Genomic DNA, 15,187 nt, shown 5'->3' on the forward strand with positions numbered 1-15,187 from the left:
ATCTATTTTCTAAGCAGCGTTCTGTCCCGAGTCCCATGTCTTCTAGTTATTTGCAAAAATTGACACAATTTGGAAAGTATAATGACATTTTAGGGGTAAACAAACCTGAGAATTTGGTGACCTTTACTACAAACAACAAGGGTGTTATATTTGGATCTGCATACAGCTAAGGACATAAATTAGAGTAAGAAATGAATACCCACTTGATTCCCATGCTATTTTGTTATATACCGTTATAAATAAAAGCTCATCTCTATTTTTTGAACCTCAGCATTTGGAGACATATGTAAGTGATTCACTCTTGGCAGACTTTATGAAATAATGTACCCACACTTCACAGGCAAAGAAAATACAGAAAGAAGGATTTCTGCCTGTCCTGCAAAGGAAGCATAGGGCAAAAAGAGTGTGAAAGAAGATAATTGTGTGTGTATGTCTACAGGAGGAGGTATGGAGGGTGGAGAAAATGGTTTATATTCCCTATGGTGCCATCTTAGGAAAGTTTTGGGCCTGTTGGAACCGTCTGAATGGATGGAATGTTTCTCCAGACGTCCCAGAAGCACATTCTTCCACCGCGGGATCTCAGTTTGTCTTTTCTTGTTCCAAATTCACTCAATTATCCCTGACTGCTCTAAACATTCCTGGAGCCCCACATTCCTTTTTCCACTCCAGCCAGGATCACCAACCACCAGCACCCTCCTCCCAACACTAACACCTGCCCCCACCCAGACTTCTCATTCTTTTTTTTCCATCATTCCTCATCACGGATGGACGTGGCCCAAGAAAAGACCCTCTCTTTCTCTCTTCTCTCTCCATGCTGAGGAATTTGGGTTACTTTAGATGAAGGAAAGCCCTCATACTTCAGGCACACCTGGCTGGTACATTGTGCAGCTATAAAAGAAATGAGTGAAAGCAGACACGATCCTCCAGCTGCGGATGAAGCGGCACCAAAGCAGCACGTCTTATTTGCCTTGTATGATTGAACTTATGATGAGATCCTAGACGTCTAAAGTGACACAGTCGTGTGATTACACCAGGTGCTCAGGGCATATTTAACTCCAAGCAGTCAGGCAAATGTAACCTAATGAACACAGAGAATAATGTGATGAAATGACATGACATTATTAAAAAAAAAAGTTGAGGTTACCAGAAGGAAAGGATTGTATTTTGAGGTATTTCAATAACAGCTTCAATGTGGTCCGATACAAGTCAGAACATTTGAAATAAATGTCAATTCCATCAAGAGTGTTTTTAGCTTGATTCAAGTATAACTTAACATGTTTACATGCACACAAATTAATGACAGAAACCTCTTAGAGGATCTTGGTACTATCAACAAAGTTATTCTAGGAAAGAAATCACCAGCAAAACAAATAATATGTATTACTGGTTGATATAACATGTATGGCCTCTTCTCTCATGCGCCATTTCCATGCAGGCAAAGGCCTTGGAGCTTTGAACTTTCTTTCCCCACAGCTGTGTATTGGGATGACCCAGACAGTTGATTTGGCTCTCCCCAAATCAATGATAAAACAATCTCTTCATCAGATACTAACACAAAGCTGAAGCACAGCATCAGAGAGCACTCAGGACATCTGGGGACTATCTTATCAGGTGGATAGCTCCCTGGAGCCAATCACTCCCTGCTAGGAACAGAGCTTGCTTTGACTAGTTATCAAATGTTGATTATTATCTATAGGAATAGTTAAATGTTGAGGAGTGAGCATTAGAAGGTCAGAAATGGTTGGGCAGGAGCTGTAAGACGAAACTGCACAAGAACAAAGACAGAGATTTACTTTTTAAAATATGCACACTGCAGCTTTAAGCATAAATTGGCCCAAAAATAATCCTGGGGGAATACATGAAACAATAAATATGGCTGTATAAGATTTAGGAAATAGACCTCCTGAATAAATATATTTGTATTTAACTATGTCAAGATAACCAGGACAAAATGGCAGAACAAATCGATCAAGTCTGGATTGTGCCTTTTTCCTTTTAAATTGTTGTTAAAAGTTCAAATTTAAATATATGATTTACACAGTTCTGCTATTTCAGCTCTACTTTTCTGGAGAACTTGACGCGTTGGCCTCATCGTTGCCCTCTTTCACACGAGAGGGACCCATAACTCAGCCGACTTCCTGCTGCTCCATGAGCTGACACAGAAAGGAAGTGTTGCTAGTACACACTGCATACCAGTTATGACATTTATCTTCAATATAACACAATGGAATTCGTTGTTTAAACATTTCCGGCCGTTCTGTTCCATCTGTCACCTTGACATAAAAGGGAAGGTTGAGGGCCGCTCGCCACAAACTTCCTGAGAACCAATTCCAAGGGCCGCTCTCTCTTCAACTGCAAGTCCTCCTGGTGGGCTTTGACAATGTGTTGCCATTAGATCAAGCCACAGCATAACAAACAGTAATCTTTCAAACTTTGTTGAACAATGAAATAGCTTAAGCATCCTATCTGAGAGTTGTGGAGTTGCAGAAAACCACGCTAGAGAGCTTTGAGCATAATCCAATGATCATTTCTGTAAAGGAAAGAGACCCCCCTCCTCATTGTTTTGGGAGTGTGTCCTGTGTGTGTGCATGTGCGTGTGCATGTGCGTGTGCGTGTGCGTGTGTGTGTGTGTGTGTGTGTGTGTGTGTGTGTGTGTGTGTGTGTGTGTGTGTGTGTGTGTGTGTGTTTAACAGGGGTTAGCAGACTGCCTTAGTGGAAACTATTATGCCAGGGCAATTGCAACATGGAGACGCATGTCCAGCTTTTGGAATATTTCCTGACCTGAATGGGTAATTAAGGAATAAAGATTACGGCATGTTATTCTCCATTGACGTACAATGACAACACTGTTTCCTATTGCCGTAATACACGGGTGGATGCAGTGCTGCAGCCATATGCACACATCTACTCACATACAGTATGCACATACACACTGGAGACTTCAGGTCAACATAGCAGGGGAAAATTAACAAAACATGACATAGGACCTGCTGTCCAAACAGTACAGAGACATTAAAGGGGTATTCCATCAATTTAGTGTTTTCACTATGAGAGACAGTTAGGAAATAATTGACGGTCGGCATATCCTCACATTTAGTGCCTTACATAGGTCAGGCTTCAAAATGACTGGATGATACATATCCCATAATGCTTTGCATGTTTGTTAAACATTTGCTTCCTGGTAAATGCCTATGTGTTTCAACTTTTGTTATATATGTGAGGGTCCAAGGACAGTCATATTCATATTCTGTACTCTAAAGTCCACTGAGACAAATCTAAAATGTGTGATATTGGGCTATATAAATAAACTTTGATTGATTGACATTTCAAATTTATAATGCAGGCTTTACGTTTGAAATATTTATTTAGTCTAAAGACCCTAGCCAAGACAATGACATGTCAGGCTTTTTTTATTTCCTACAAAATGTTATTTTAAATTAAGTTTTCATAGATTGAGCACACTGTTCATGATGAGTACACTGGTGTTGATGTGTAAACGAATTAAGTGCCTTTTTAAAAATCTTGAACCTGACATGACTAATTACCATAATGCTGCTTGGAAATACACACAAGAGAGCATTGCACATGTGCTCATACAGACACACCCCCCATCTAAAAAGGGTGTGCACAGACAGGCACACCTCCATTTCCAATATTCACACAGACACATATGAATCTGTTCACAGTGTACAACATGAATATCATTTTAGATTTGTTCACATTTTGACATATATTCTTAAGATAAAACAGTAAACCACAACCAAATCCCAGACATTCCACCTGGAAAAAGAAGTCTGGGATACTAAAAGATTCAACATTCTTCCCAGTGTATCTTTTACTTATTCAGTAAAAAATAACTATGAGGAGTTATTCACTTTTGCTGAATAGGATCTGTTAGGAATCAAGTTCAGCTGCTATGACTCATATTCAAATAACGGGAGCACGGTGATGAGTATTTGTTTTATAGATAAAAGCCTATTCATAACTCGCAAGTCTCAGAATAAGTCGTCAGAATAAACTGAAAAAGCAAAAGTCCAAACTCACCGGAGAAGCTCTCCAGCCGCCTTGTTAACCGCAGCTGTCTGAGTGTTCCGTCATGTTAAGACTAGACGAGGTTACAAGGGAGAGAAATGAAATGTCCGATCCATATAAACACAAATGAACATTGTGAAAAATGTCCTCTTTTGAATCTGCCAGCCTCCCATGGTAATAATAATGGTTTTATGCTGCGTCTTACACGCACTTCGTTTCCTTCTGGTGAAAGTGTTCATCAATCGGAATAATTTAGAAACTTCAGTGGAGGGGACTTATTGAGACAAAGACCAAGTTTTGTCTCCCCCCCACCAACACCACAACATCGCTGGTGGAAAATTGGATCACTTTACCTACAGCGGGACCCCCTCCGAAACGTGATGGACACATTGCGTGAAAAGTCAAATGGCCCCAAGGAGTGAATGCAAAGGAATTTCCCTGCATGAAGAACATATTTAACAAGCCTTTAAGCTGTCAGGAATGCTTTGTGGTCTGCTGGCCGAAGGGAGAGAAATATGTTAATAATGTAGGCTACTGCCATACCAAATATGGCAATATTGTTACGTCTGAGCTCTGGTGCGCATCTGGAAACGCTTAGCTCCTCTGAATAAAGGCACTGGAAAGACAGAAATAGACGCTGTAAACGTATTTCTGCCCACACCTTTAGACTCAGAGAAAAACCTAAAGCTATTTTAAACGTGGCCACTACAACATGCCATAACATGTGTATTTAGCTTATAGTTTTAATCAGCAATGGCATTTCTGACACACATATGACAACAAGACTAACATACAAGACTTTGTATAACTGATAATCACAATAGTATCTTAGTAAACGTATAACGTTTGCTAAACTTTTTACTTTAAGATATAGGCTACTATGGATTGTTTTATGATATTTCAATCAAAGGATAACAATAGCAAGAATTAAAGCTTAGAAACGGATAGACTGAAACTAAGGACCTATACGATATAAATAATCTATTTCACTCATGTGTCTTTAGAGTGGGAAGAATAACACTCATAATTGTAAAAGTTAGAATAAAGTAACCAAACGCCGCTACTTAGAAAAAAACCTCTGAACTTGAGTTGATAGATGTGAGAAGCGAGCAGAGGAAGAAAAATGAAAGGGGGATAAACAAGAAGGGAACAATGTGAGACGGAAAAGTGTGTTCAGATGGGATCCAGGGGGGGAAAATCCATTTGAGAAAGAAAAAAAAGAGAGAAAGGTTTAGACAGGGTGGAGCTTAGGTCTTGGATGGAAAATGCGCCGAGAAACATTCCTGGCATAGTTTGGGAACAGTTCAGCAGGCAGCCCAGGAACGACGTCAGCTTCCCACTACGGTATAAAAGTCCGGAGGTGGCTGGACCTCAGCAGACTGCAACCGCTTTACCGAGAGCCTCAACTACTTTAAAGGAGCCTCTAACACTAGAGACTACCAGCAAACAAATCAAGAGACAAGACGACTGAGCGAGGGAATACTTAAGGACTCCTCCGAAGACAAACTATACTTTTCATTAAACTGGGACCCGGATTCATCTTGAACACGCAGAATACATTTTATCCAAGATGCTGATGCTTACTGTTGTCGTTACCTTCCTTGGAAGCCTACATTTGGTGAGTTATTTCTCTATTTCAATCTAAACGAGAGTTTGTTTTGCAATCAGTCTGAGAGGGAAATAAGCTAATGTTTATTTTTTTAAACGGGAGGAATCCTGATGGATTTTCGATAGTTTTGGGGATATTTTGTATGGCATGAAAACGCTTCAGTGTTTAATGGAAGTGTTGATTGTTGGCTATACAGGTCCTCTCCTCCTCCTCCTGCCCCTCCGTGTGTGAGTGTCCATCGGAGATGCCCAAATGCGCACCCGGCGTCAGCGTCGTCCTGGACGGCTGCGGCTGCTGCAAAGTGTGCGCCAGGCAGCTGAACGAGGACTGCAGCCTGACCGAGCCTTGTGACCACACTAAAGGGCTGGAGTGTAACTTTGGGGCCAGCTTTGCTGCTGCTACTACTCGTGGCATCTGCCGAGGTATGTTCAAAGACCTTTTAGCTCCAGATGTGTATGCTTCTTAATTAGTATGGTGTTTTTGTTTTTTAAATAAGGGGGTTTCATTCAGGAGCATGGGGACTTGAGTGATTTCAGCACTGTGGAATGCAGATAGAAGGAAACTTAGACTAAACCTCAAAGTACAGACAGCCCACTGTGGAGGGAAAAAGACTCCTCAGGCAGCCTGAATAATTTCACAGTTTAACTGATCCTTACCTGGCAGCCATGTGATGTGTTCAGCAGACGCTCCTGAGCAGAGCAGGAAAGAATAACATTCCTTTCCTCCTGTTTTTCTCCCCTTGCAGCCAAGTCAGAGGGCAGACCATGCGAGTACAACAGCAGGATCTACCAGAACGGAGAGAGCTTCCAGCCCAACTGTAAACACCAGTGCACATGCATAGATGGCGCCGTGGGATGTGTGCCACTGTGCCCACAGGAGCTCTCCCTGCCCAAGCTGGGCTGTGCCAACCCCAGACTGGTCAAGGTAGCAGGCCAGTGCTGCGAAGAGTGGGTGTGTGATGATGGAAAGGACAGAGACATCCTGGAGAAGATCTTTGGCAAAGACATGATGACCGAAGAGTTGGAAAAAGATCTGACCAACAGGAATGAGCTCATCGCTATTGTGAAGGGAGGACTCAAGTCTCTACCTGGTAAGGAGGATGTCTTTCAGCTTGGAATTAAATAGTTTTTTACAACTGGATACATACATAGAACATACCAGAATGTAGGATTTTAAGATGCTAATGTTTTTTTCTTCTTCTTTCAATCACAGCCTTCAGACTAGAGCCTGAAGTCCACATGTTTGACAACCAGAAGTGCATCGTCCAAACCACACCCTGGTCCCAGTGCTCCAAGAGCTGTGGAACAGGCATCTCCACCAGAGTCACCAACAACAACAGCGAGTGCAAGCTGGTCAAAGAGACAAGAATCTGTGAAGTGCGGCCATGCACCCAGTCATCTTACTCCAATCTGAAGGTAAGCTTGACCCACCATGACTTAATGTGATGGAAAACAAGCATGCTACTGAAAATGCATCACTTCTGGGTCCTGAGTACATTGTTAATCTCCATGTTGTTTATTGCTCTGCAGAAAGGAAAGAAGTGCAGTAGAACCAAGAAGTCCAGCCAGCCGGTGAAGTTCACCTATGCCGGTTGCTCCAGCCTGAAGAAGTACAGGCCCAAGTACTGCGGCGCCTGCGTGGACGGTCGCTGCTGCAGCCCCCACGACACCAGAACCATCCGTGTCAAGTTCCGCTGCGAGGATGGCGAAACCTTCAACAAGAACATCATGATGATCGAGTCCTGCAAGTGCACCTACAACTGTCCCCATGCCAACGAAGCCTCCTACCCTTTCTACCGCCTCTCCAACGACATCCACAAGTTCAGAGATTGATTGGTGAACGTCCAGAACCCCTCAGACAAAAAAACAGAGCAGCACTGGCAGCCAGTGGCGGTCCAGATGAATGCAGGGGTGTAAATAGACTACCACCAATGAACTACCAACTTTGTGTTGTAACTAGATTCCCAAGGAATTGTGGGCTTACATCATGAGGACTAAATGAAGTGCACTGTTTGCTGTGACTAAGTCAGCATTCTTAACTAAAAACTGCTTCATATTAATGGAGCATCAGAAGTAGCTTCGTTATGGAGCAATATGTAATTTATATTTGTACATTTATGTTAGTGGCTGATATCAATTCACTGTGTATATGTTGGTCCTTTACTTCAGACATGACCCAGACTGTAGACTTGTGTGTGTATACTGATATGCACATACGCAACTTCAATTAGCAGACCATCCTGTACCTTCACAGCAAGACACCGAAATGTAACCTCTGGACTTGTATAACAAGTGTGTGGTTTCATTCCTTCCTGACGTGGGCATTATTGTTCATGTTTTGTGGCAGCTATTGAACTCCCTTCATGAAAAAGACAAAGCGAAACATGTCAAAGTATGAATGAATGTTTTTATTATTGTTATTATTATTATTATTATTATTATTTATCAAAAATGTAGCTACATTATTTGGATATTATGTGTCATACTGGAATAAATTGTAAAATGATTTAATTTTATATGCTACAAATAAAACTGATTTATTTATGAAATATGACACTGCCTGAGTACAGTCTGTTCAAACAAAATGTGATGCTAACATGCAGAAGGTATAAAAAAAAGCAAGACTCCCAAAGAAAATCCTCCAGCTATATCATTGTGTAGTCCCAACCGATTCTCAGACAGACACTGAGCAGGGTCAGTCTGTTCTTATATAACAACCATGGAGGCTATCTCCTGACTTTCTGTGCTTTGGAATGCTATTCTGCAGCGAGCTAGCTTGCGTTAATTTGATCTGGCTAAGCCATACACTTGACTGATTCTAAGAGAAAGAAAAAAAAAGATTAAGTCCACGAGTAGCAATGAGTATGGGAGTATGCCAAGAATCTTAAGTGCTGCTCTGAATGGGCTGGGATTAGACACCATGCAAGGGGGGACAATGAGTATTATTGTATACAATGGGTTGTATACAAAGAATTGCATTCCCGGGTACGTTTTTTTTTTTCACACAGCGGACTAGCAATTCCAAATTGACCTAATTCATTAGTAGTTGTCTTTTAAAGTGAATTAGTTGCATTGGCCTCTGTTGGCTCTTAAACTGCAGGGGTCTGCTAAACATGTTGTAAACAGCCCAGGCGAAGTAGGGAGGGCTTAAATCTGTCTAAATTTAACAGGCACCAAGAAATACTATTATGAGGTTGAAAATGAGGAAGCACAGGAAACAGGGGTAACATAGTTTCTTCGATGGTCATAGAAACCTCAAATTCAGTTTTCCAGCTCCTGAAACAATGTGTTGCTACCATCAGAAATAACACTTTACCCTTCCTCTGGTGTTGTCATAATTTATGTTTACCTGAACTCAGATTGGTCCAGCTTTAAAGTTGTATCACCCAAAGATACATGAAACCAGTGCAATATGAAATGCATAATTAAAGAGCACAATAAGTATCCGTCTGAAAAGGATGTGTGTTATTTTTCTTTTTGAGACATGCGATTTGATGGCAGATGCTTGCACCTGGTACAAATACCTACAGTGCAGTTTGTACTGGGGTAGGGAGAGCTCAGGGGCAACGACAGGGAAGGGTTTCTTTTTTGATCCAGGTAGAGGGAGTGGCTCAGGAATGCAGCAGTGGCTCAGAAAGCAGACATCCTGATGGGCGGCAGATGTTGGAAAATATTTCAGAGCAACATGTTCACTTTAGCTAAGAAGATTTTCCAAATGTACAAACACTCCCAAAGAGCTCACATGTATCAACTAAAGGCATTTAATCTTGTCACAAACAACAATAAAAACATGTCTATTTGGCACTCCTGAACAACATTTATGCACAGCTGCTGAAAACAAGTCTTAATTGGGTGTATTTAAATAGAGGTCTAGCGGAACACATTGCCTTTGATTGAGCAGCATACCACACAGGATGTGCCCACTGAGGTTTTACAGATTGCTCACATGAAAGGCTTCTGAGGTTTACCTAATCACAAAGATGTGTGGCTACCCCTTGCAGATCGGATTTACAGTCCAAACACTTCCAGGGAGACCCCTTTTTGCTCTTTGCTGCCCAAAAAAACAAAAACATTTCCATCTTGGTCATTCAGTGTTTGGAAAGTGCCGTGCAATCAGAAGTCATTTGTCTTGTTGACACAACGCAGCTAACTTGGTTATGTAATGGCATCTGTATGTTACGTGAGCAGTCCTTTCGGTCATCCGTAGCATTCCTTTATAATGTACAGACTAGCATAGTTCACATCCTTCAGTGTCCCTGCCAACGCAGCACAAACCTGTAAAATATATTGCTCTCAGACACACACGCAAACAAAGCTCTCACACACATGCGCCCCTGCAATTAAATCACTCAGTGGCTACCTCATTCCCTGAACCCCAAATGTTTTTATATGACAAAGACATTAGCATTAAAGCTCCATCAAGCACTACGTAATGCTGTGCAACCAGAAGCTAACGGGATTGAGAGTGGTCATTACAACATGCTGGAAGCTGCTGAGCACTGATGTCAGCTATTTAACAGCCCCCTTGTCTCTAACCTCAGATTAATATGCACTGTTATAAGGAACCCAGGGGCAAGAAGCATGGAGGGTTTAAGGCTGGCCAAAAGTACAAATGCAGAGGGACCAAGTTGTTTTAAAAAGCACCATCTGCTGGACTAAATAGGTAAAAACATTTGGTTGAAATTAAATAGACTTTTTACTCTTGCACATTCTTAATATTCATCATATGTGTTGGTGAAAATACTACAAATGATTATATTACTATGAATTTGCATATTAAATGTAACATTTCTCACTGAAACAAAGTGATGTAAAAGACATCCATTTGCCAAATCCTAACAGGGCGTGGGACCCTCTTGTTAAATCAGCATGAACACACACACACAACAATGACAGCAATGCAAGTCTCACAACACACCCATTAGGTCCACATCTGCAATTACATAAGAATAACTGATGAGCAGGCTTAGGGGAAAATCAGAGCTGATTCCCTCACAGGCTGTTGGATTGTTCCGAGGGTCCCCAGAGGGCTACTGGCTACTGGAGTGATTACTTTCTCAAACAGGCTGAGCATTGATGGGAGAGGCAGCACTGAGCCTTTGGGCGTCTTGAGTCTCAGCCTAATGGAGACAATGTTGGACTGAATCATCTCTAAGGGGGCAAATACAACGTCAACTTCAACAGCTGAGCTAATGTTGGCATATCTCTCCAACTGTTGTTTAACATGGGCAGAGCAATTACATCACAAAATCACATGCTGTAATTTTGCCTTCACTATTAAAATGTTTAAGGGATGTTAACACTACAGCTCTTTTTTTTAACAATTACAATTGGCTTCCAAAAGGGTTATAAAATGTGGACTCAGGATGGGAGGTTACGTAAAGTGAATGTTGAATCGAGTTTTTACATACATTTGTGCTGCATCTTCAACTTCAGCACAATGTCAAATTTGAATGTATACAGGCATTGAAAGTCTAAACTAAACACTATTTCATCACCTGTAGATTGTTGTATGATATAGTTACTTAATAGTGAGCTAATTCAAAGGAGATAAATGAAAAAAAGGACCAGAAAGTGACGCTTTTGACCACTACTCTCTAAAAAAGCTACCGCCTTCTATATTAAGAAATATGCTCTATTTGACAATTAAACTTGTTTCTAATTCTGGTCACATAAATGCAGAGAAGCTAGATCCTATCAGCATCATCCCTATAACTGACATGTAAAAAAAAAAGAAGAGATTTGAGAAGGGGTTGTTCTCTGGTCAGGAAAATGATTTTCTGCGGTTCCTATGGAACATTAAGTGACAAGAGTGATGTATTTTCCTTCTCTTTTGTCTCCCCCATGCTGGGTAATTGCAGGCTGGTTTCCACAATTGTGGCGAAATAAGGGCCAGTAAGGCCTTAGTCATTGCATTGCCACCCATTTTCCCCTGAAACACAATTCAGATTTCTTCTGCCTCTTTTGATCTGGAGTTAACAATGGTTGAGCCATGGAAATTGCTAATGAGTGGCAACTATGACTCGAGGCTTCGGCACTAAAAAGCGCCTGCTGGCCTCCCCCTGTCACAAACCACAGTAAAGTCACCTCACAAAGAAACAGATATAAATGTAAAAAAAGCACATTCACATGCTCTTACCAAATGTGGCCTTACATCTAGCAGTCTTAATTCTAGCGTCAGTAAAAACCAACAGATTTTGCAGCACAGATGGCACATTTGTGGTGACATTAAAGAAAACAATTTAAACACATGATGTTGCATAATTAAGTGTTAAGGTTCTCAACACATATCAAGCTTTCTGAATGTATTATCCCAGGCCAGGTAGGATATATAGAGTAATTCATTATAGCATATGGATCTGCTCCAGGGTTTCTTGCTATTGGACACTTCAAGAACACCTCTGCAGAGCTAAGATGCTTTAAACACCTCAGCTTCCTTCACTGCCAAAGAGCAGCATTCTCACTCCATGTTTCTTGATACGAGTGGGGGGATATAGTTCAAGGAGACAATTTCAATTCGAAATTCATAGGGTCCGTACAACCAGAAGAACTTTAAGTATCTCGGCCTGTGGAGTGAGACTATGGAACAGTGTGAATGTGGAGCTAAAGCAATGTCCAGACAACCAGTTCCAGAGGAAATACAGAGAAATCATTTTCTCGAGGTACAGGGATGGGGAAGGTGTTTGACTATGTGTATGTGTATATGTGTGAGTATGTAGGTGTGTATATGTATGTGTGCATATATGTATATCAGTGTATGTATGTGTATGTATATGTGTATATGTATATATGTCAATCAACAGATAAAGCCGATTAATAATATCAATAATAATGCATAAAAATGATAATTATTGTAGATAAGATGTAGATAGATTGTAATTATAAATAAATCATTTAGGGACAAGGGGGTGAGATTAAATAAGTTATACTTCTTCTCACTCCTTTTCGAACATTAGATGTGGCACTGTTTATGTTGCTAATGCTGTTGTTGTTGTTGTTGTAAATGTCATTTTTAGTTTTGTCATTTTTTTGTTTTTATTTGTTTTACATGACTATGCAATGCAACATTTGTTTTGTTTTTGTAATTTTACTTGTTCGAAATAAAAATGTATCAATCAATCAATATCTGGGCTACACAAACTACCGCCTGTTGATCTCACACTTTATCATTGACTCTAAAATACTTGCACTACTTCATAGCGGGCAGCATCTTGAATCGTTAGATGTAATGAGTTTCATAGCAAGTGCAAACTGAGCCCCACATTTCCTCAGAGCATAACCACGTAAGACTCAACAGCAATTATATCCAAAAAGAAGATCAAACACGGCAGATCAGATGATATGACTTCAAAGTGAATTATCATTGGCCATCAATTGTGAAAGGGTAGCCTACAGGACAGGCGTGGGCGTAGATATCAAACAACAAGTCCCTCAGCAGAAGTATAAAGTCCCTAGATGCCTTCTTCTCCGGGACCCCCACTAATACCACGGTGCTCAGCCAGGGGAATTGAGAAACTAAAAAAAAAAAGAGCACAATCCAGCACAAGCCAATCTGCGTGGATAGGTGTAGGACTTTAACAAAACTCAGTTACAAATATGTGTCCCAGTCCAGTATGGTGTTACAATGCTAGATTGATATGGAGTCACTTGGTCACATGGAAGCTATTGAAAAAAGCATTTTCTCTAAAATAGGAAATAAATGAGGTTAGAATGATGAGCACATGTTGTTGGGGTCATTTGGTACATGCTGTTACCCAGTTAACTAATATATAGTTATATTTGGCAATGTCTATATAAAGTAAGGAGAAAACTGAAAACAGAAAGTCTGTTTAGATCCAATGTTAGCAGGTGCTCTAAAATCAACTGCAACACGATTACCTTGAGGCTGATAATAAAAGAATAACAGACAACAAGCAGGCTGTGTTTGCTCGGACTGTCACATTGAAACAAGACAGACAGAGGGAACATGTGAATCACTTCCTGCTAACGACTTACTGCAGATCGGTCTCCGAGGTGACCATGGTGACAACATTGCTGGTCTGTTTGAATTTAAGTGTGGTAGTGGCTTTTGTTTATCCTAAGAGCAGGATGAATTCACTCAGCCAAAGGCTCTTGAGCTTTCCGCCTAAATCTGTCCTAAAGACTGACTTAACAGGTAAGTAATACTTATGCTGTGTACAAAGAAAAGTACCCACATGTGACCTGCATTTTATAAGTATGGACTTATGAAGAAAATGTTTGGAAACATCACAAAGATTGAGCCTGTGCTTCCGGTCAAGGCTTTTGTTGACTGAAGACAACTAGTAGGATAAAAAATAAAGGGTTTTAGATTTTATAATATCAATGACAATGAACAGGCAATAAAAAACCACTGTTGTTCAGCATTTCTGTGTTCAGGAAAAACAGATGGCATCATTTAGTGGTACTTCTCCATGTTTGGAACAGCATGAGAAGCAAAACTATAGGTTACTTACGTAACCCCAGTTCTCAGAGCAACATGAAGTGAGATGTCTCACTATGGGATGCGCCTCAACGCGTATGCAAACAGAAGCATCAATCTAATTACGCCAATCCTGATTGGCTGGTGATCTTGACGTCTACATCAGGGAATCCACCCACCCTATAAGTAGCTTGCGCTACCACGCAGTGTCATTCAAAATAAGCACCTCTTCTCGCTTCGCCTTAGCAAGAAGGGCCGTCTGNNNNGTGTGCCTTGGCATGTTACTCTGAGAACTGGGGTTACGTAAGTAACCTATAGTTCTCATTCATAACACTCCGTTCGATGTCTCACTATGGGATATTGAAACTCCCGTATTGCTAGACATGCTTATCTCGAAAATCACCAAAACAACCAGAACTTAACAGGTAGAACCCTGTCTCAACACGGGGCCCAGCACTGCGCGGGCCACACTTGGAGCAGAGACATCTAGCCTGTAAAAGCGGACAAAAGTGAGCGGTGAGGACCAGCTCGCTGCTGCACAAATGTCTTGGATGGAAACACCCTTGAACAAAGCCCAGGATGTAGCCAGTCCACGAGTAGAATGAGCATGCAGGCCCGTTGGTGCCTGGAAACCCTGACTCGTATAAGCCAGAGCAATCGCTTCCACAATCCAGTGGGAGAGCCGTTGCCTGATAACGGGCTTGCCCTTCTGAGGGTTAGCCTAGGATATAAAGAGTTGGTCATTGCAACAAAACTCTTTTGACCTGTCCATATAGGTGCGTAAAGCACAAACTGGACACAGCAAATTCGGCCGCTGTTCCTCAGAGGAACACAGTGATGGAGGAAATGCCACAATGTCAATGGGGGTTCATGAGCCAACCACCTTAGGTATAAAGGCAGGGTTGTGCTTCAGCAACACTCTCGTTTGCCCCGGGGCAAACTGAGTGCATGAAGGATGTACAGAGAGCGCATGAATGTCACTGACTCGCTTGGCAGATGCCAGAGCCAGTAACAGCACTGTCTTCAGTGACAGTTGTTTCATGTCAGCTTCTTCCAGGGGTTCAAATGGAGGTCGAGTGAGCCCATCTAAAACCACTGTCAAGTCCC

The 15,187-nt window shown here is 41.4% G+C and overlaps 1 protein-coding gene across 1 annotated transcript; it reads left to right on the forward strand.

Moving 5' to 3' along the window:
• Positions 1-5,349: 5,349 nt before the first annotated feature.
• Positions 5,350-7,572, forward strand: ccn1 (cellular communication network factor 1). The gene is made up of 5 exons (XM_010786091.1): positions 5,350-5,650; positions 5,838-6,063; positions 6,387-6,731; positions 6,854-7,056; positions 7,171-7,572. The coding sequence occupies exons 1-5, from the start codon at positions 5,603-5,605 to the stop codon at positions 7,471-7,473; spliced, it is 1,125 nt and encodes a 374-aa protein (XP_010784393.1). The 5' UTR covers positions 5,350-5,602; the 3' UTR covers positions 7,474-7,572.
• Positions 7,573-15,187: the final 7,615 nt, after the last annotated feature.

Source organism: Notothenia coriiceps, unplaced genomic scaffold (assembly GCF_000735185.1).
Source record: "Notothenia coriiceps isolate Sejong01 unplaced genomic scaffold, NC01 NC01_scaffold00028797, whole genome shotgun sequence".
NCBI lineage: Eukaryota > Metazoa > Chordata > Actinopteri > Perciformes > Nototheniidae > Notothenia > Notothenia coriiceps.